At 32.1% G+C, this 23,636-nt stretch overlaps 1 protein-coding gene and 1 long non-coding RNA gene across 2 annotated transcripts; one reads left to right on the top strand and one right to left on the bottom strand.

Moving 5' to 3' along the window:
- Positions 1-3,345: 3,345 nt before the first annotated feature.
- Positions 3,346-4,147, top strand: LOC107187228. Its single transcript, XR_001516199.1, has 3 exons — positions 3,346-3,558; positions 3,798-3,849; positions 4,059-4,147. It is a non-coding gene; the product is annotated as an uncharacterized LOC107187228 (long non-coding RNA).
- Positions 4,148-8,969: 4,822 nt separating this feature from the next.
- On the bottom strand, positions 8,970-23,239 carry LOC107186302 (WD repeat-containing protein 7). The gene is made up of 27 exons (XM_015574138.1): positions 23,141-23,239; positions 22,828-22,994; positions 22,172-22,350; positions 21,864-22,096; positions 21,637-21,779; positions 19,363-19,553; positions 19,144-19,289; positions 18,845-18,865; positions 17,833-17,859; positions 16,500-16,590; positions 15,997-16,411; positions 15,148-15,368; positions 14,426-14,645; positions 14,226-14,340; positions 13,909-14,114; positions 13,686-13,823; positions 13,509-13,577; positions 12,736-12,837; positions 11,794-12,006; positions 11,459-11,723; positions 11,173-11,392; positions 10,885-11,110; positions 10,465-10,805; positions 10,027-10,350; positions 9,611-9,703; positions 9,337-9,534; positions 8,970-9,254 (listed from the first exon to the last, which is right to left on the bottom strand). Exons 3-27 carry the CDS (start codon positions 22,334-22,336, stop codon positions 9,069-9,071), a joined length of 4,569 nt encoding a protein of 1,522 aa, XP_015429624.1. The 5' UTR covers positions 22,337-22,350; positions 22,828-22,994; positions 23,141-23,239; the 3' UTR covers positions 8,970-9,068.
- Positions 23,240-23,636: the final 397 nt, after the last annotated feature.

Here is a 23,636-nt window from a genome sequence, read left to right on the forward strand (position 1 = left end):
GAATCATCAAATGTAATAGACGCGTGTTCCAAACCTACATTATTTCCCATAATTTTTTTTAATTGAATGTCCAGCGAAGTTTAGTATAGAAGAAATTTTGTTATCTTTAACAGTGTTTCATAATTCTCTTCTGTTAGTTCTATAAAACTAATACAGTTTTATAAAACTTTTCTTGGAAGAATGATTATATTTCACTTCAAAATATAGATTGGAACAGCAGTAATCGTTTCATATCTTGATGCTCTTCTTAATTAATCGCATTACTCTTCAACCTGTCTGACCTATCTAATCTTACTACACCAACTCTCGAATCTAATTCCTCTTTCACGAATTTCACGAAAAGTTCCCAGAAAGTTCCAAGTTAACGTTCCTACAACTGTATGTCTGTAGCGTAGATCCATGAAATGAAGATAGGACCTGATAACAAATTCATTTAGTGAATAGATTACAACACCACCTTGTGTACGCATACATACTAATTATTTGCATTATTTAATGCATCCACACTATGTGTGTTCAGATGGTTTAACAGACAGGAACATTCATTTTTTGTTTGTTTTAAAATAAATGAAACACTCCTGACATACGATTGAGAGCAGCATAGGCGCATATTGCATGTGTTACCGAATTATACAACTATTATGGCCCATCACAATTGCTTCTGAGAATGTCCAAGGACTATTTGTTGCGGATACGTTTGCACCTACGTGCATTCCTTTACAAAAATGTCCATGTTTTTCCTCGAAGAAAACAACTACGTGTTCGAGTGTACGCGCTTGCCTGCAAATGGCAAATAATGCACAGTAGATACTGAACATTTCTTAATCAAGCATCTTTTAACGGAGGAGTGACAGCAATGACAAGATAGGCTTACTTACTTGAAACTACTAGTCAATGAATCTACTGGTACGAGGTGAGTAGATTTTGTAAAAATGTTATTATGCGTAATTCTATTTTAATATTCGGGTGGGACGTGAAAATAAGCACATGGTAAAGATTATAAGATTGTTTCGATTACAACTAATAATATTTGTAAACTCTCTTAAACAGAAATATTACAAATATTTCGTTGTTAGTCTCTTTATTTTTTCTTCTCTAGACATCAGAAATGTACCGTTTAATTGCTTGTAATTAAAATGTTAAGGAAACTTCAATCTTTTCAGCTTTTGAACTGAGATAATTCGAACTTGTAATCTTTACCAGTATGTTTGAATTTGTCTATAATGGTGCAAAACTCCAAAACGGTTAGGAAAAAAGCAAAGGAGTTCAAATCCATAATTGTATATTTCGTTACCCGAGTTCTTCAGTGTGTACGTTGACTAAGCTCTGGACCTTGATATTTCTGCATAATTATGCAAACCCAATCGTTTTGTTATATACGGTTCTGCAAAAAAAAAAAAAACTTACTACTTGTGTGCAAATTTTACCAGCCTAGACTGTATTCTTTTACCTATGACAACCGAAATGTATTTGTGTACCAACTTTAGCGAAAGGTTGTCTGGGTCGCTAGTTGAAATCTAGGCTGCTACATCTAATTGCCTTCTGAACAACAAAAACCTTTAGAATTGCTTATGAATTGTTTACTTACTTGTCGGGGTGGTAAACATATATATGGGATGCTTGAATCTTCGAAATATTGTTAGACACATGAAAATTTATTCGAATTACTACGATATATTATTGAAGTTAATGTACTATCTTAGTATTCATCATCTGAAATTTAATAGGTCAGACGTACTTATAAAACGTTACCATTCATATTTGTATAATAATTTAAATAAGTTTCGTACATCTACAAATATTTCATTCATTTGTTAAATAATACCGTGTCGCTTTCATTCAAAAGTAAACTCGTACATTAATGTCTGCAATATATTTGATCTTCAGTATCATTTTATGTTTTGCATATACCTTCTAGATGATTTAATAAAAATGTAGCTTTAGTGGTATGATTTTCTCCTGTATCATCTGTACCACGAATTTCTTATATTTGTACACACGTTATAATCTGTAATACCAGTTTTAATACGTAAATTCTTTAAGACGCAAATTATTATTTATGAAATATAAGTTATTCTTTTACCGTGACTGATATAAAATTGATATTTTTATACTCTAGGAATATACTTCGAAGTTCCAGATTTGTGAATAAGTTTGCAATAATAACGTTACCTTTATCGATTTCATTTAACATAAAAACTATAATTCAATTTCAACCTATACATCAAACATATTAATTTGCCAATTCCCGAATTATAACTTAACAAAGTGATATATTATTAAACGAAGTACTCATTTTATTTTTTGTCTTTACAGATGTTCATAGCAGTTGCTGGCTGAAGGAGTACGCGTGGTACATAGAAAAAACTGAAAAGGTAAATATTTAAGTAATTATTTAGCGAAAGGATACACAAGATAGAAGTCTTCCGTTAAAGATTAGACAATTTAAAAATATCTCAATGCAAGATTTTTTGATGATTCATACTAATTTTGAATTTTGTGATAGAGTCTTAATAAGGCTTAACGAACTGATTATGCAAAACAATACATTTAAAAAAATTGCCTGCCTTTTTTTAATAACATTGCATTTACAGGTTTGAACACCATCATCCTGTATAAAACTGGGATATGACAATTTGAAGTATACCTGCATTTGTGACAGAATAAATTTGAAGTATATCTGCACTTGTGAAAGAAGAAACTTGAAGTAATAAGGTAAGTTTGATTCTGTTTTTTTCCATTTTAACCCCTTTGTAGACAACCGGGTACCGAGGTACCCATTTCTAAATTTCCTTTCACAATTTTTTATGTTCTTGTCAAAAACTGCACTTGGTATATTATAGGAAGGGAAAACTAAGAGTTTCGGAAAAGTATGGAAGTAAAATTATCTATGTTTATCTAAATTGTCATAATAGGGGTATTCCGATTGTTCAATAACCGTGAATATTTTGGTTGCCCACACAAGAGTTAACTGATTACATGCTTGAAATTTATTAAAGTGGAATTATCGCAAAATGAATTGTGGTTAGCTTGTGGAGACGGTGGTGGTGGCTTCATCTAAAAAAGATTGCGAAATTATTTTCATGTTAAACAATATAAATGCCAGAATGGGTAGATGGAGGCGTTATGCAAAAAATGAATGGAAGGGAAAATGTATTTAACTGTCTTTAGGTGACCCTCCTTTGGTAAAGTTTCTTTTTGTGATGATAAACATTTCAATTACTGAGAAATTTCAATGATTATTCCAACGTGTACTGATTTTAATACTGTTAAAAAAAACGCATTTTGCTTTAGTGTTTGTACATAATATAAATGTAACATGTATATTGTTTTTCAGCAAGAAGATTTGGAGTCGTTAGTGAGGTTTTGGTGGTCAAGAAAAGAAGCGTTGCTTGTATGAATATTTGATTTGAATTTCTGAAGTTAATATCCTACTTACAATTATATGTTGAAGTTACCCATGAGGTCGATTTGACGAAAAATATAAAATCATTTCATTCGATTATATACACTTCTTACACATAGAAAAGCATATAACTACTCCGGAATTTTCTTCATGTAAGTTAATATGATTTTAACAATTTAAAAAAATTTTTTTAAATTTGCTTATTTATTAGTAAGATTAATTATTTTATGGTAAATATTTAAAATACTAATGATGATATTCTTTCGGGACTGAGTATTATGACGAAGCTCTAAATTCCCAACGTGTACATTTGACTGAGATATACAAATATTTTATATGAATTACTTTTGTTGATCTATTCCGTTAGAATTGAGATTTATTTTGTTTTCAGGATTTCGAGTAACAGAATGGAAATTTCCTCGGTTTTAAACTACAACACGAAGGTGATTATTCATTATCCTAGCATTAACATACATTTATTGTTAGTAATATACTAAAATAGAAACTAAATTCACTATGATGAAATTTTGGCTAGAGTCCTGAATAAAAGAGATGACAAACTTCTGTTCTTAAATACACTGATATTTTCAATTGTAATACACTACACGTAGTACAAATGAAACTTTATAAAAAAAGGTTTTCTTTGTTACAGTGTTTCGATGCCCAATACATATGACAACTTATTTCAAATTCTAAACGAATGAAATGCTCTTTAAATGCACAGGAATAGTTGATGTTTATCTTATTATTGCATTAATAATGCAACTGTATTTCTGGTACATATTGTATTTTAAATAATAAAGTATTAAGGAAATATAATCACTGCATACAGTTATTTAAATTTTCTTTATTGTTATAATTTGATGTGATAGGAAGTAATGACCCGACTCTATTATGTAATAAAATAGTATATTATGAATGGTATTCTTAAATATAATAAACTTTAATGATAATTAACGTAGTCTTAACGCTAAAGAAATTCAAGGTACTCCGATGCAAACTTTCATTTACTTAATAAAATATTTCCTTCGTAAAAGTTTAATTAATTGATACATTTATTTCCTCTATTCAATCAAATATTATTTAAATATCGCGTATTGATGTTTTTAACAATTCCTACTATTAAAATTTGCACTTAGATTTATAAATTATTTTGACTTGCACCTTCCTGGAATCAGATTCATTTTATAGTATATATGTCTATTATCAATAGATTAAATTTCGATGTTTCCTGCAATACGAACGATTTTATGTTATATGGTAATAAAATAATACGAGAATAATAATTACGAAGATAAAGATGTTTGTGATCATGGTATATATATTATCGTTGAACGCATCGCGTTTCACATTGATTACATTTAAATACATTCAATTATTGCATAACGATTAACAACACGTGCGGTATACTTTCCTTTGCATCAAACATTACCATTAATGATGGAATCTAGGAAGAACTCGAATTATTTCGAACGAATAGTCGAGAAACGTTGAGACGTTGAAAGTCAAGAACAGTTCAAGAATGTTACAAGTTTTATAAGAGTTAAAGCTCGTATGATTTGAAATGATTGGAATAGGGTAGATGTTCCAATTACTGCCACCTTAAGATTGTACTACCGTAATTTTACGTGTATGTCACCTAAAAATCATCTCAGTTTGAGACATAGTATTTGTCATTAAAAAATAATAATTTTACACATTAAATATAAACAATTAATTAAAGTCTCCAAGCAATCCCAGCGTTCTTATAATTGTTAGCTCAAAAATTAAACTAATTCTTATGTACTGTTGTAACAATTCATTTTGTACAATAGATGTAGGTTGAATAGTAAAATTGCATCTCCTTTACTATGATTTCGTAAGGATCACTTCCTACTTACCTAGTCGCGTTTTTAACGTTCAAAGTGTATTCTCATTTCTCAACATTAATTTTTAAATATCAAGTATACACAAGTGTATTTTTATTTTTTTATTTTTATGTAAATCAAAATCCCAATTTAATAATTAAATTTTTTGTTCACAATTCTTTATATGTTACGTTGTTATTAAGTGAAATAAATAAAGTGACAGTATTAGAAACATTGACAGTAATTGGGACATTTACCCTATGCCCTATACAAAATTGTAAATTCCTTTCGTTTTCAAGAAACAGTTTCTGAAGAACATTTAGTTTAAAGATAAATGTATCACATATTCATTAGAATTGAAAAAAGTTTGCAGATCGTAAAAACAATTTTCTCCGAAGATTGATTTACATTGAAGAATGTCAAGTATCCATCACTGAGCATCGTCATTAATAGCAAAATTTGTTTCACATTTACGATCGAATATCGTTTATCCTTTAGTGTCCTGTCTATACTTTCGAGTCCCTTACGCGATTTTGTATTTCTCTGTTTGTCGTATCGTGTCTGTATTTCTGTTTATTTCGGATCCGCACAAACGACGAAACATCATTTATGTGGCATTCGGATACAATGGTAACTCACAATGAGTGTAGAAAGCTACGCTGTTCTTAAAAGCAACTTTAAACAGGACTGGTTTAACCATACATAACGCGCGATAAAGTACACAATGTACACATAAATAATTACATAGATACAATTAGGTGTATCATTCAGTTTTATATACAAGAATACAGGTAACACAGTGTAATCATTTCATCCACCGCGATGAGATAGTTTTTATGGTACTAAAGTACTTTAGTGGGTCCGTCGTCTCATGCCTGCTCACGAAATTAACTTTTTCGGAGTTCGTGGTTCGTCGGATTCGTTGATCGTGGACACGCCTCTGTGACCAAATACTTGGCGGTACTGACACTTCTCTCTCAAGATATTTGTGACATTAACGCTACTTAAGTTTGTCAATAAGTCAATTCGTTTTATCAACCCATTCAGAAAGCATGAAAAGTAAACAGAGAAGTGTAATGTGTAAATAAAATTATTTTAGACTTTCATTCATAATTATTTCAAGTATTAAATTTGTTCTTTAAGTAAATATTTTGTGATGCACTTTTACAAAGTGTTAATAAAGACTGAAAACCAAATGAAGCACTTAACTGTTGTTCTAAAGAAAGGCAGATGTAAGTTAACATTTTAGTGAATGGATTTGATAAATACTATGATGATGTATTGATAGCAAAAATTATTTTCATCAGCGTTGACATGAGAATTGTTATATCATTTAAGTTATAGGTTTTGTTTAGTTCTGTACACAGTACACATTGTATATAACTATGTATTAAACATTCAAGGTACATTTTTCATACACTTAATATATACTTACATATAACACCACTTGAAACTAAAAAGAGTGAAGCAACATACGAACTTGAAAATGTATACAGTATGGAAATAAGCTTATAGAATACATTGAATGTTTAAAAAGTACATGCACCATCTATTCCTATTGCTTTACTTAATGTTGAATTTTATATTTTTAATACATTGTGGACAATAGATAAACAAATATCTACTATGCTATCAATTACGTTTATATGTTGCGTGGTATTATGTACAAGTACATATTAAGTACAGAAGAAAGAACAGTTTTAAATATATTATAAATCTCGCCTAATGACTTCTATGCATTTTGTAAATTGTCACCTATACTCTGTATAAAAGAAGGATAAAATCATATTCAAATAATTAATGACCAGTTACAGTACAAATACTTCATTGAACTCTTAAAGGAAGCTTCTGACCATATAAAATGATGACATTACTTCTCCTATATGTAAGATACTTCTTGAAGCTTTTCAATACCTTTAAGAAATCTTATAAAAGATATTTCATTTTGTATAATTGCAAGCTTATTAAAATAAAAGTTCACTGACTAAATAACACAAATAATGTTCTAGATATTGTTTTAACTTGTCATCTAATATTTGAATAAAATTTCTCTATCTCTGCTGTGTACTCTGTGCAAAATCAAAGCCAAATTACGGGCCCAAAAGTTACATAGTCTCAGAGTAAGACCTTTTACTATCGATTTTAGACACATATCTCAATTATATTAAAATATTTCTCACTTGTTGGAAGATTCACTTATAATTATGTGCGATTCATAACGAATAATAAATCTACAACGTAAGGATTGTACACACAATTGCATACATAATTGCACACCTGTAAGCATCTGGACACAACAGAGTTATAAATTTCCTAATCAATGAAACGTACACACAAACACGTACGTGTTTGGCGTGTTCACAGAAAAAAATTGCTCTAAACTTAAAACGGTCCAGTATAACGATAATAAATTAAGCTAAATGAACTTAATACGATCTATTATATTCTTCATCATATCATCCATGTGTTTTACGACTGGAGAGACACCTTTGATTAAAGAGAAAAAATAACTGCAAAATCACACTTACGTTCGGACAACTCTAGAGATTAAATTCAATCCGTCGCTTTTCCGATTCTAAAGAACGAAATAAATATTTTTACATAATCGTTTACACATGGAATATTTATAAAAGTTATAGGGTAACGGCAGAACGTACCGAAATCTCGATTAGTCACCTTCGAAATAACACATTCATGTTACCAAGTAATTAATTGCTGATCTTCACCCTCGCTTTGTTTTTAGTTATAAATACCAAAACGTTAGCGATCAATTGGCTCTTAAGATTAGTTCGTAACATGCATTACAGACTTTCGATAAGATTGGGGAACATTTAACTCGCTAAATGGTACAAATTACACGACAAATAACACGTGTAAAATTCGTAAAACAAGGAATTCATTTGAAGCGTTGAATTATACATAAACGTAATAAACATAAGATTAATCATAAAAATTATTATATTGACCTATGGTTCGCCACTGTATTATGTATGTACAAATCTTTTGACAACTATTGAAAATGTTCTCTTTTTTTTTCATTTTTCCTTTTTGGTATGTATATATACACATGTAGTTTTCATACGGTAACCTTTAAACTATTATATCGAGGAATATGTAAACGTGGCTTAAATAACACACGCGGTAATGTAATGTTGCACAATGTACAGTACGACACATGAATCCTTTAACGTAGAAATGTTCAACAAGTTACACGGGTGTATATTTGTCAGTATGAAAGCGTTTCATATTTTCTTTTTAACTTTCACCTAAACTCACGAAACTAACCAAATATTTTTAGACTCGCGATTACGTAGTTAACAATCAAATGAGATAATGCTATTAAATTACTAGATAAAAATAATACTCTTATTGGAGCATGACGGCATTCAAAGCTATCTCTGGTGCTACAGTAACACAACAAGAAAAAAAAAAGATCGAACGTGTCCGTGTGTAACCAAAAATGAAAAGTTCTAATTACAGAAACGGAAGAAAGAAGCGAAAAGAGACTTGAAAAGGAACAAATTTCCGTACCATGTTTGACGACCATTCTTATGTCATATCCTGCATCGTGGAACGATGAAAGTCGTCAATGGAGGTTATATCCGTGTGATAACGGTATCCGATTGATTAACACTAGCACTATGAAGTACCAATAAACGCACCAACATTCACGACGGCACTTTCGGCTATTTATTTCGCCTACAATTATTCCACGCTCCTGCTCGTAGGCTGAATCCGCTGGCTGTACTGTTTGCGTTTTCTTTCTCTTTTTTTTATTTGCTCAGTACTGGAATAGGATGGATCTCGTTTACAGTTTATACGTTGAACCGCGTTTCGGATCCGTCGGCAAGCATTAATGTAACCGTTCGATTATTTATCCATATCAGTCGAGCTAGTCGCATAGGATTTAATCGCGCTACATCATTGATTGGTGCTGTACTGTACGACTTAACACATCGTGTTTGCGAATTTCCTAGACCGAACATACCACTACTGGTTTGCTGGAAACGATGAATGTTTTTAACGAAGATAGAACCTAGTGTTATGATTGTTTAAACGCATTAAGATAACATTAATTCTTACCTGCCAGAAGCATAACTTGTTCTCGATACAAGAGTAGCTAACCAGAAACTTGCCCTCGGGTGAAAATGCTAGAGCGGTTATAGACCCTGAATGCGCAGGTACGGTCTGGCATTTAACATTACCTCGCAATTCGTACAGGGCGAGTTGACCATTTCTACTACCCACTGCTATCCTGCGCGTTGCCGGACAATGACTCACCTAAAGAAAATATTACATGGTTTTTATCGGTTGACGCTTAAAAGGTATGAATAATTTCAGTATAAATTGAACTTACTTGATTAAATCTACACACCGCCGGAAATACTTCATTCAGTGGTTTCGTTTTCAGATGACCTGGGTCCAAACAATGTAAAATAATATCCATGACCTGCGAACGTTGATTGTGACGTTGAATACATAATAAGATTTCAAATTTTTTGAGTTCAGTACAGACTCCTCTCGATTATCGTTTGGCTCGTTCTACACGATTATTGTCCAAGCGTTATCTCCACCACTGGGAGGAGGGAAGCCGTAAAACGTGTCAAACGCATACTTTATTGCCGAGGCTCGGGCATCCGGCAAAAAACGAATTGGAATATTGCTTCAGGTCTAATTCAGTCAATAATCTAAATATAGGATTATTGTCCCGGCGCGGATCCGAGTTCGGGACGATAATCGACATGAGTTTGTAAGTACTATTTTTATTCCTACCTCCACTAAAAGATCACTCATTTCACTCTGCATTTTATCGATTAACTGCTCAACAATTCTGAGTATTTCTGGTTTTGCTCTAGCTAGTACGCTCGCGCCCATATTTACATTTAACGTTTGCGCATTTTGTTGCAGTGTATTGTACCTAGCCACCTCTCGTGCCATTGTTGTGATGAATGCCGCCGGTCTGGCAGTAGCTATTAAAGTTAGCGCATGGCGTGCCGTGCGACACGTATCTGCTTGAGGCGTAAGAGGAAGGCCGTATGTCATGCTCGGTACTAATTTATCCGCATCACAACACATTTCCAGAAGTCCCAATAATACCTGCATATTACCATAGGGTAAAATTATTACACGTTTATCTCATGCTTTGAGCATTATCTTTTCATTTTTTTTCATTGAAAACCAATTTATCAAAAGCATTAATATTATTCTTACTTTTGATACATCAAGATAAGGTTCCCAAACGGTGAAACCTCTACCAATGAGATCGATTGCTGCTCTTCGTAATGCCGTGTGTAAGGGCAATTTCGGAGAGTGTGGTGCATGTAACAGATGCGTAAGTGCCATACTAGTATGCCTAGCAAGATCATTGTTTCCAATTCCAAATCCTTCTACGATGGAACTTTTTCGTCTCTGATCGTGATCCCTTCTCTGATTCATCGTAGCAACATCCTGACCGAATTCAGCTCCAATTACACCTAGTAATACTACCGCCGTCGTTTGTTTTCGTTTTAGTTCTGCCACACTCGAAGGTTTCCTAGCTGTATGTGTTTCTGCTAATATGAGTGTGTACATTTCGGATACTTATTTACAGATTGAAATCATACAAGCACGATTTAATTTATAAAAAAATACCTTCTGCTAATTCCTCTTCCTCGTCTTCTTCTTCTGGATGCGATTCAGCTGGAGGCACTGGACTGCCAGAGCTCGGAGGGCTTTGGTTCTGTATTTGCGGCGCAATGGGTTCTTGGGTACTGTACATTGGTAAATACTGCGACCAGCTGTCTACAAGCGCTTTTCTTCCTTTTGGACCCATTCTAGTTAACTCGGCGAGTAGCAAAGCTTGAGCGGCTTCGCGAATCTAAAATATCATCGCGTTTTGTAAAACCGTTCATTGTATACATTCCCACTGGTATTCCTAACCTCAAGACATTGGTGTTGCCACCTCCGTGCCATCATTTCGACTTGAGGCCGCTTGAATGTCTTTGCACCCCCTTGTGCAGTCACTTTGTCAGGCAGGAGCACGCAATGTAGTGTCGCTAATAGGGACCAGCCTTGTTTAATCTGTGCTTGCTGTGCTGTATAAATTTCCTCATTTTCTTCTTCTGCTTTGTTCCAACTAACTGCCGATCTATTACCAGGCCTGCATAAAATGTATCAATGAAATCTAATCCACTATTCCAATTTTTTTCATAAAATGAGCACTGACCTGTGCATTTTTCGATTCCGTTCTTGTTCAGGTACAAATGTTGCATTGTTCATTGACATTAAAGTATTTGCCAAAGCAACTACTGCCAATAAATGATTGCTGGTTAATGTGGTAGATAGCTCCCAATGTGCTCTTGCCGTGAATGCTCTGGTAAGCCTCTCTTGTCTTACTAATTCCACCGGTAAACGTTGTTCTAATTGAGTTGTTGGTTCACCACCCGGTTCCAATTGCATTTGCCAAGTTGGTAATAATAATGACATGTAACCTATAGTAAACAATGTTCACTAAAGGGTACAAGCAGATGTTTTATACATTAAGAAACTTTCTGCTCCTACCTCCTTTAGATAATACTCCAAATGAAACTGGAACCATGGGTCTTAGCAGACCTAATTTTCCTTCACAAACACGGTCCAAGTCTGGATCTAAACCCCAGGCATGCAATAAGCTTAATATAAGCTGAGCAACTTCCATAGTTGCATTTGGTTCACTGAAAGCCCCATTTCGTTTTAGATTGTTTTTCGCAGCATCACTACTATTCCAATTTTCACCTGTGAAAGATTAACACTAATTAAAAAATTAATTAAGAATTTGAACCTGTTTAATTTACAAATGTGTGTATTGAAGACGTTAAGTGTGATATGGACTTGAAAATTTTCTTTTTACCCACGCATATGTGTCCTACAATAAAAATATAAAAGACATTCTGGTGACCAGATATTAATAATGTTTCAATCACAAATATTCGCTATGTAAGAAGTATGGAAAGTGGATACGAAATTTAGAAATAAAAATAGTAATATATAAAACAAGATCTTGTAATGTGTTTGAAGTATACAAAAAATATTCATAATTCGAATATTATAATATAAAATAATAAAAAGACAATAATTTAGATACAATACATGATTCCCTAAAATGCGATCGATTTCCTACACCAACTAAATCTTATTTTGGTAACACATTCTGTAAAAATATTATACAGTATTATTTTTTTACTCAATGACAGTATAACTGGAAGTAAGCCATTTGCATTAAATTAACAAGTAGTGAAGCAGTAAACCAACGTGTAAATCCATCAAAATAACTGTTAGTGAACACCCTTAATGATTTGTATTGTAAACATAATAAAGAATAAACGCGTTTCTCATGGAAAAATAAAGAAACTAAGGCGCGTGACGTCAAAAAATGTAAACTAACAAAACAACCCATGCGATATAATTTTAACAACAGAAAGTATAATATAATGGCTTCGCCATTTTCCTTAAGCCATGGCTAACCTTTGCCGTCAAGAGTCGACGGCTTGAGGCCAACGCTTTCCACCTTGGCCTGAATTTTAGTGTGTACGTTTTCTGCACCCTCCTTCATTTTAGCCAATATACCTACAGAAAGAAATTGGCTTTAGATGAGGTATTAAACGAAAAATTATCCGAACACGAATCTTCTAACGATTACAGCCGAAGTAGAGATTAAAGGCACTACGAAGTCTGAACATTACATGAGTATTACATGAAATACACATTCCAAGAGACAGAGAGCATATTGTAGTTATATGCGTGAATTAATGAATTTAATGTAACAATACTACCAAGCATTAAGTGAACGAAGAGTACAAGGCAATGCTTCTCTACGTGAAGTTTCACTAAAACATATTCAGCAAACAGAGAAAAGTACAATAACTTTTAATTGATCAAAGAGATTGACGTATGTATTGAAGATTTGAATGAACCAAAATACAACACAACTATTTGGATGAAACTATAATGCTGTCGGAAATGTGACTGTTTTAAGACTCAATACATGTTTTGAGCGATACATTGTACTTTACAAATATACATAAAACCTACCTATATCTGTGCACATGCAGTCATATGAGAAGAGTTTTATACGTGTGTGTAAAATATACATTAAACAAGTTGTGCAAGAAATAACACACAATAGAGAACCAATGAACTAATGACCCTAAATTAAATCTTTACTAAACCGCTATTCTACAGAAAAAAACATATACAGTCTACAATATATAATATGAAACAATAACTGAGCACGATACCGTGACGATCCTTTTCCTTTAATATTCGTTCAACGTCGCCTGCCTTATCCTTGACACGACCAAAAAAGTCTACAAATTGGCATGTCATCGCAAATTTTTTGATTAATATACATATTGGCTAAATTTTCAAAAACAATATTCACATTCATTTGATGGAAAAGAGAACCGAATCCTCACCTGCAATTTTCTTGTGAGCATCTGGACTGGCAGATTGTGTAAGCGCTGCAACCTTTTGATATTCTGACGCTGAAATTAGGCCTTGTGCTTCCAATGAACCAGGTGACATTGCTCCATACTCATCACTAAGTAATTGTACTACATAAAAAGAATAAGATATACCATTATATAAAAATCAATTCGTCATTACATACCTTATAAACAAAGTAAATAATTAACATACCTATTAAAGCTTCTATGTCAAAAAATAAAATGTGACTTTCTGGATCTTTGGGATTACTTCTGAAGCCTTGTATCAGTAATGGTGCGCCTTTTGCTTTTATCTGACTTCCGTGGTCTGGTCCATGCCCGCCGTGAAGCTGTTGTAACTGATGCAACCCTCGTTGTGTCGCGTGTCGTATAGCAGATAGGTTCCTATGCCTTAAGCCTCTGAAGAAATAAAATACGAACGATGTAATAAAAAAAATAATTACTTTTCAGGAATCTCTCCCCCAAATTCATTCAAGGTTCTCACCATCCACGTTGCAAGATTTCATTTACCTAAAGAAATGCACAGCAGGATTGGCTAAGCCTAATTCACCACCCGCAGCTGATCCACCAGCTGCAGCCATTGTATTTTCGTCACAGGCGTAGAGTACCTCCTCTGCAATAATACCTGGCAGAATTTTTATTATGATTTTATAACACCACAGTTAAAAAGAAAATAATATACATTTAATAAAAAAAAAGTACGCGTATACCGTGTAATACGCGATCTAGGTGACCGGTCTCCATTTGCCATACATACACGGCCCCATCTGAACATCCCACTATCATAAAATCATCCAGTGGTCGCCACTTTATCGTAACAACTGGAAACAGGTGTCGAGAAGCAAGAACAACGCACTTTCTCTCCGCTAGCGATAATAACGTAACACTATGATCCGATGCAACACTACAAACGCACTTTTGTATTCTAGGCTAAAAAGACAACGACGTTATAATTATGTAAAATTAAATGACTATAATTTTACAAAAAGTATGCCATGAAACAACTGTTATGTAAGCGGTAATAGTGTACAATTCAGTCGGTATCTCCGATTTTCTTCAAACTTTAATATGTTGAAAGTAGCTCTCTAAAAAGGCAAAATATTTTACAAAATGGCGCATTTTTGACAATTAGTTTTTTTTTATTAAACTAGGTCTAACCAGCTCTGATCAGTATAATGCTTTGAAAATAAACAGTTAAACCGCTTTTTTACTATTTACAACTTATGTTCTTTCACTTAATCTGCATTCATAGTGACGTTTGGATTAAGTTTTGGTTACAAATTTAACTTGAAATTAAAGACACTTATAATTATTTGCACATATTAAAGTCTGAAGAAAATCGGACATACCGACCGAATTGTACACTATTACCATTTAAGCTACATAAACGTAACAGTTGTTTTAAAACAAGACGATAAAACATGTTACGTACACTGCAATTATCAGGCGGCACCATCAATTGTGTAATTTCACCGGCATGGACACAGAACCTATGAATTAACGTACCAGCGTACAGGTCCCACAAGCATACAGCAAAATCAACAGAACCAGAGACAAGGTGTACCCGATCATAACGCGATGCAGCTCCGTGTGGATATAAAAGACAATTCACTCGACCAGAGTGACCTACAAGTACTTGGTGTGGAGGCCAATCTATAAACCACATAATGAAATAAAGCGAAAGAAGTATGATCGTACAAATTTTTATTTAAACTGCACTCCCATCCATATGTCACCAGACACTTATGCCACTGAACAAGAATAAGAAAGAATTGCTGTTGCAAAATCACTTTGAATATAAAATAAACAAATTCTTATTAATTCTGTACATTGTAGTGAAATTGTAAAGTATATCCAGTATTGTAAATAATCTTAAGTATTCGTTTAATTATAGTATATTCACTTCATTCGCAAATATCCATCCGACTAAATCGTTGGGATGTAACAGTGAATTTTTAAAAATATTTCTTGACTAATTACACTTAAGCATCCTACAATCTTTTCCACGAGCTCTTCATTAATTTTCGACGTCTATTCTTAATTTCTTTGTAAATTAATGCTAGAATTATTCAATTGTGTTGAACTGACTTGACTAATTATTATTTTATAATTTTCTCAAGTAATTCTGAAAGTTTTGTGACACATATTTCAAAACACTATCTTACATAGAAATAAAATAAATTAAGTTTTAAGTGTCTGATGATTTATGGATGAGAGTGTGCCTCTATGAGCGTAGTAGCATTTATTATAATGTTTAAAAGTACGTGTAAATTTATTGTACCATCATACTGTTGATGATTGCCATGAAGCAATTGAAGCATAACTGTTTGCGATGCAGGAACAATTATAATACTGCCATCTTCACGACCAACAACTAACCGACTTTGTTGCGGTAAATATATGCTAGCTGTTAGCTTTATACCATGCCCGTCTCCACTATCTAATTGATCTAATATTCCAACTGGCGGTGGTTTCATCTCTTTCCAAGCAACTGTGAGACTTGTTTTTACCGACGGGGCCAACGAAAGTGATGCAAAGCGATCATTTTGAGAGATTTGAGCTAATTGTTGAGTTGTTACTTCTGGTACTGTCCAAAGAATAACAACACCTTCGCTATCACCACGTAATAAATATTTCACTGTTTTACTCTGTCTTTGAACTGTAACTAATCGCATTGCCGGTGGACACGATAAGGGCTGAAATACAAAAAAAAAGTAATTACAATTTTAATTTTTATAATTTGCTTAAAATAAAAATTTTATTGAATATCAATTTTGTAATTACCTTATCCCCAGGTTGCGTTAAAGTGCAGTATAAGTAAGGTTGGTCATACTCGACACTTGCAGTATGAAAATTTTTATTGTCTGCAACGCTGCTGTATAAATGAAACAAACATATAACATTAATACGTCAAATTTTTGACTCAACAATAACACCATTTATGGACAGCAATTCATAATGGATACTAATATGCTAGTTTATAGTCCATAAATAGTAATTATTATGTTTCATAGAAGCTTATTTGTACTGTTTAGTTTAATTACTGAATTTGTTGCTTATTTAATAGAACAATATAAGTAAGCAGTAAAGCATTGTATAATTTCATTTAATTCAGGTTATACAATATGAACTTTGTTACGTCAACTTTGATTCTAATAGAAGATCTTATACAAAAATTTAGATATACTATGATGTGCGCAACAACTAAATTCAGCGCCATTAGCTAAATCTGGTATAGCACTATCAAGTTTTAGTTAAACCATTTTTATCAGTCATCTTTTACCTATAGAAAAATAAATGAGATAGTTATACATGCAAAGCAATCGGAGATGAATGAAAAGTGAGTACACAAGATCTGAAATGCAAAGAGGTATAGTGCCTTTGTTTGTGATGTATTTCATTTAATGTATAATTATATCATACATACTACCCATACACCTACTTAAAAAATAAAATGTGTTATACATTTATTAGAATCCTTACTCTGTTTAAATTTCAGTACTATTAGACAAGTGAAATCGTTTAGAATACAAAATTTTTGCAAAAGAATAATGAATTATATTTGTACGACGAAACGAAATTAATCGAAGAATTTAGAACATGAAATGAAGGAAATACCATTCTTTATTACATTTTTAATTTCTATAATAGCCTTTTGTTTTTAATAAATAATGATAACTATATATTGTCTAGTTTTTTAAACTCTCGTTAATCAGAATTGCAATATTTGTGTCGATCTATAATAAAAACTGAATATAGTGAAATTTTTACAGTATTTTATTAACATCGATTCATTTATAATTATAATATTTGTAAAATACTGATAAAGACAATAATAATATATATTATAAAAATTAGCAATTCTTGAATTTATATTTCACTATTAAGAAACGTTTCATTGTATTTACCTTTCATATTAATTTACAGAAAAATCTATACAATAATCTATGTGCATTTTATACACATTCAATAGATGTTCAAACAATTGACAATAAAAAGGAAATCAGTAGAAGAGTAACACATTTAACAAAGTGAATACGAAGAGAAACACATAGTGTCAGAGGTATCACAGTAGAGAACAAAAAAAGAAATGGATTTAGAAATTATGCAGGGTTACCTGCTGAGAGCCTTGCCCTTCAGCTTGCTAGAAGAACACCGGATCCATCGTAGAATGCAGTAGATGAAATAAGATGCAGTAGATGTGTATTATATGAAAAAGACACATCACCGAAAAAAGTAGTTATAGTGTTAAATGCATATTTGCAACATGTCAATATATTCACTATTTTTGGGTGTTCTTTCCCGATTCATTAAAAAGGCACGCTGAATTCTATATTTTATATTAATGGAAAGGTAGAAAAATGTTTTGTGAACTTATGCATCCCCATTATACCAGAAATGTTTAGAGTATTATTTAATGTTTCATTCAAAATAAGAAACAAAAGTTTGTCGAAAAGAAATTGTATCAAATTCTTCAGAGATCATTGTTTAGAATCTAAATATATTTATTTTCGAACTGTTATGTTTTCCATAGAAGATAGAGCAAAACTTTAATTTTCATTTCCCACGCACTGATTGAATATGAATGTTTATGGACAATGAAGTGAAGAAATATAAGGAGAACAAATATTAAATGTGTGCATTGCCAGCAAGTGCCTCTACAGAATAGCATTCAGATTTAAAATTAAAGCCTCTGGTTAATTTCAATATAAGTGCAGCTGACTGAGATGAGTTCATCTACATATCGAAATGAAGTATATCGAGTAAGATTGAACAACTGTAATTTACATTAGTAACGATACAAGCACTTTCTCAAATGCCATAAAGTATCGAATTTTAATAAATTTGTTTCTAACATGTGATGTGATAAATACACGAATAGTACATCTTTATCACAATACTTGTGACTTTTTTTATTTTCACGTTAAAAATTCTTGTTTTATCTTAGTCTTTTCAAATTTGTTAATTATTGCAAATTTTGTTAAAGGAAACAAATGCATATTAGTATCTTTCACCATGCTATAAGAACAAGCACATTTATCTAATAGTCTTATCTTTCTTTCGCAAGGACAGTATGTTTATTCTTATATTCGAAAGTAATTTATAAAACGAATTTTCAGAAAATCTACCTGCCAAGGTGTACCAGAACCCTATAAGCAAGAAATGAATGACCTTTAAGTAATTTGATATGTCAATATACATATATATATATATATATATATATTTATAACTTAGACCTACAATGTGATTAGAAACTTTTCACCTTACAAACATTGGATGTTATGAATTATTTACAAGCTCTTCTACTAATTAAAAAAGGGTAATGGAGTTTTAATATCTCGTAAGAGTACAAAAATGTAAACATTTTCAAAACTCAGAAGTAGAGTAACAAGAAAAAGAGTAATATTACGTATTTTCAAAAACATACTTAGCTGGTAATTTATACAGGTAACCGCGACCCTCATCGCTCCATAATATGACCCTATCCGCAGCTAGAAAGTCTCCAGCCATCCAACGTTCACCACGAGGAGCCGAAATTGAACATAGGACAGAGAAATCACCAGCATCGTATATCTGATTAAAAGAACGTATCAATAAGAATGAATTGAATTTTCAATTAAAACAACGTATTAGTATGTAAAAATACCTGCCAATCTTTCGAACACACAATTAATACAGTCCTCTGATTGTATGGGCAGCAGGTCATCGCAAGCGCGTTAAGACACTGTATCTGTTTACTTTCATGTTCGTAAAGGGGTTCGCTGTTGCGATTCTCGTGTCCAAGAAGCGTCCACACCTTAACCGTACCAGTTGTCGTTAAGGCCAGCACGACGTCGTCTTTAAATGAAGGGAAGCGCCTGTTGCGCGTTAACTACATCTAAGAAGGTGTCACAGCATTTTAAGCAAAAGAATTTTTAGTAAGGGTCAACAACATGACACCTTACAAATGTTTTCTATGCATTGAAAACTGTAGAATTTTTCAGTTATAAAACAATGTTTTAATATTGTTAGACGAGTATACCTAATGAAAATAATAATCAAGACATTTACTAATGATAGCTATAAATAAGAAAAACCCATGTAGCATATCACAAGAATTTCATGCAAAATAAAACCTTGTATACTAGAATAAAGAAATAATTGAATTATTTAAAATCATGCTTACTTAAAGCATGCATAAGGCATCTAAAAAGTCTAGTATGTATTTATTTATGTCTGAGATGCCATCATATTATGAAATGTTAATACTCTATTAAATATGTCTCGATTAATAAGAAAATTTTTTACCAAACTTCAAAGGTACCACATATAAAAAAGTAACATGCTTAAGCCTTATATACATAAATACAATCAACTTAAGATGCAGAATCATATTGATTATACCAATGTTATAACAAATACTTCATTAATTAACATTTATGTAATTATACTTGTGAAAATTCTTTTCATGTGAAATTTTTTGTTCAATAATAAAATTGTACTTTTAAAAATTAAATTTTAAGCTACAGACAAATATGTTGTTATTGCAAATACAGTTTACTATAAAAGTAAACAGTATATGCAAGATTTTATAGTCTATCTTTGGCCATTGGAAACTACAATATATTTTTTTATTGTAAACTGAAATATAAAAATGTAAGAGGAAAATTTTTCGATCTATCGATTAAAGCTCAATTCATTAAATAAATACAATACCACGACAAAGTGTGAACTGAAATCATAAAAAATACTAAACAGTACAATCATTCAAAATATATACACAACAGTACATTGTATTCGAATACCACAAAAATTTATAAAACAATAGGTTTGAGATAATACATACTTACTACAGGTATAACTTATCACCCACAAATGATTACGAAAGTGATTAGTGAGTGTAAGTAAATACAGTGTATGCTTTGATGAAATTTTGTGAAAGGAAGAGCAAATGTAGAGGATTAACATAAAAGAATGATTAGTTGTAGTGTTAATAATGTCTGTACAATTGATTTTCATATTTAAAATAATAAAAACAAAAAGAGAAAGAACAAGAGGAAGAAGATATATGAAAAGTATGATACAGCCTCAACTACCAATGCAACAGCACTGGTGTCTCTTCATATGTCATTCATTTACATGCTGCAACATTATAATTTTTATTAAAATTTCAATAATTTATAAATTATTTTCATTCGACAGTACATTATAGGGTACCTTATTAATACTACTGTCATATTGAATTATATTCAGTAACTGTTCTTTATTGAGAAAATTACACGAATGTAAATCCCTATTTATACCCAAAGCACAAAGCTTCTTTAAGTTAATTGCTCAAGAAAAATTAGCAGAATATTGAATACGCAGAAAAAGATATGAAATCTACATACATAAACCTCAGTATCTGTTAATTGCTTTACCAGAAATCAACATTGTAAGAACTCTATAAATACTTGAGAAATAATAGTGCCCAAAAAGTATACTTTATTAACCATTTTAATACCTAATACAAGATTGGAGCAAAAAATACATAAGAAATTAATATACGAGGAGATATCAAACATATTGTGCAAGTAGATATATTAGTTAAAATCTAAATGGCAAAATTAAATTGTAATCTGTAGATATTTATGCAAGTATCGATTTTTGTGAACTAATCTACAAAGATTGGAGTCCAATAAAAATTTTATAACCACGATAGGGCTCCTATAAGATTTAACAGAAACTGAAAACGTCTGTGGATTTTATTAAGAGTTTAACTGAACTAAGTTCTAGACAATTGTGTATGCGATAAATACATAAAATTTGCAGTCTAATAGTCTTTTTGTTCTTTTATGGTAATACAGTCTTGCACAATATAGTTGATAAGAAAGTTGGAGAGAAAGAGAGAGGAGGTAGTAGCTTATGGTAAAAAGCGTAGGTGTGATGTAGTGTAACTAACTTGTATGCACGTAGAACCGACCTTTCCGTTTGGCCGGCCGCAAAACGTGCAATGCACTGATCCAATCTGGGTTAACACGTGAACTCAAGGTGAATAAAACTTCCAAACTAAAAGGGTCCATCACTAAAACTTCGGGGTAGTACCTGAAATTGCAAACCAAATGTTGTTACCATTTAAAGGCATATATACCCATTTTTATAGAAACATATTATGTAATTTTTATATACCCAGAACAGAAAAGTCTGACATCTTCTCCACCGGCAGAGACATAAGGCAACATTTGTGTATGAACACTGCTAAGTTTCACAGCTTCTCTGCATTTCCCATCAACTAAATCCCATGTACACATCTCTCCGCTTTCACTGCTACTAACAATATAATTCTGTTCCATGATAACACTTGCTCGACTGAGGCACATGATTGGAGCAGTGTGACCAACAAGTAAACATCTTGGTGTCATCTGAACATATAATCTTTTCTTTGTTATTGTGTCTCTACTAAAATCATTTGATATCGATAACAAAAACACGTTTACCTTTAATGTTTCTGGGTCGACTTGCCACAAGCATATCTGGCCATCATAACATCCTGTTACCAATGTTTTCTGATCTCGAGATAGGTAAATACAAGAAATGCAATGAGTTGGAGCTATACGACCCCATAGAACTATGGGTACTACCAAACTTGTGCCTGCTGTCATCTTTAAAATTCAATCTATAATTTATTTAAATAACCTTCATCAGTTATATATTAAAGGTAAACACGAAATATTACTGTTGTGTTCAATAAAAATAATTTTGTAACAATATCATATAATATTAACATTCTTGAAAAATAATAGCATTTTTATAATTAATATTAATTGTATTATATGATGTTGATTAATTCATATTTTCAGATAACTGACTACTATCGAAATTTGTGCCTTAATCATTATATTTTCGTTCATAAATTTACATTTTTCCAACTTATCCATTTAGTCTGAAAATTGTTTATTATAAAAATATAGAAGCACAATACACAGGCTGAACACATGTATCATTTGGAAAAATATAATGATGCAAATTCCGCATACGAAATATGTTTTACTTAGGATGCAGAAGATAACAGTAATTCAAAAAATTATAACAGAATACAGGATGTTAATTGATAATACAATAAAGTAATCCCGTAATAAATAAATGACAAAACCTTGTTATAGAGTAGTCGAAGTATAATCAGCGTTATATGGATATTAACAGTGGATATTTTCGTCGGTAACAAATCAATTCTTCTTCCGTAGCAAAAAGGGCTTGACAAGGATCTACCACAAAGTCCATCGCAACAACGCGGTACACACTAAGGATCTCGAAGAAAACCTATTAAAAGCAATTAGAGGCGTCTGCTACATCACATTCACGAGATGTCACTGACAATCTGCAGAGTTTCGATTTTATTCCGTTTATATGCAATTGTTCCAGAAAACGAATGCGTGTTCTATATAAAAATATGTAGAAATATTTACCGAAAATACTGAATAGCAATGACAACAGCTCCAAACGGCGTAACTGGCGATATATGCCAAAAATCATACAACCCTTACTGCACTCTCACGATCGCGGCCATCTTGATGTTGAGAATAGTCAGACGGTAACGCATACAATCAGCTGTTCCACGTCAAAAGATCCCTAGTAAAATCCTGTCTAATTTGATGTAATGTGACGTAGAGAGTGCTACAATGTGCTCGATTTCATTCAAACGTTTGTATTATAAAAACTACGCAATTTTGAATGAAATTACCTGCTTGTGTTCTTTGGTTACAACTATTACTATTCGAAAAATCACGTGGATAACAATACTTACTTCGTTAAATTGACATTTCAGAAATTTAGTATGACAATATATATATACATCGATCATCAAATACGACACTTAAATGTTGTGAAAAGTCCTTTTGCGTCAAATGTTTAAATATGTATGTCTCGTTAAAAAGCAATGTTATTATTACATTGAAAATATAT

This window comes from Dufourea novaeangliae, unplaced genomic scaffold, assembly GCF_001272555.1.
Source record: "Dufourea novaeangliae isolate 0120121106 unplaced genomic scaffold, ASM127255v1 scaffold14, whole genome shotgun sequence".
NCBI lineage: Eukaryota > Metazoa > Arthropoda > Insecta > Hymenoptera > Halictidae > Dufourea > Dufourea novaeangliae.

Bases quoted from the DNA above. Each gene is read 5' to 3' on its own strand.
- LOC107186302 (XM_015574138.1), bottom strand. From the start codon at position 22,336: ATGACAGCAGGCACAAGTTTGGTAGTACCCATAGTTCTATGGGGTCGT. The intron at 18,866-19,143 runs GTATGTTTTTGA...TCTTGCTTATAG, and splicing joins CTGTATAAATTACCAGCTAA to GGTTCTGGTACACCTTGGCA. The intron at 11,393-11,458 runs GTCAGTGCTCAT...CATTTTATGCAG, and splicing joins CGGAATCGAAAAATGCACAG to GCCTGGTAATAGATCGGCAG.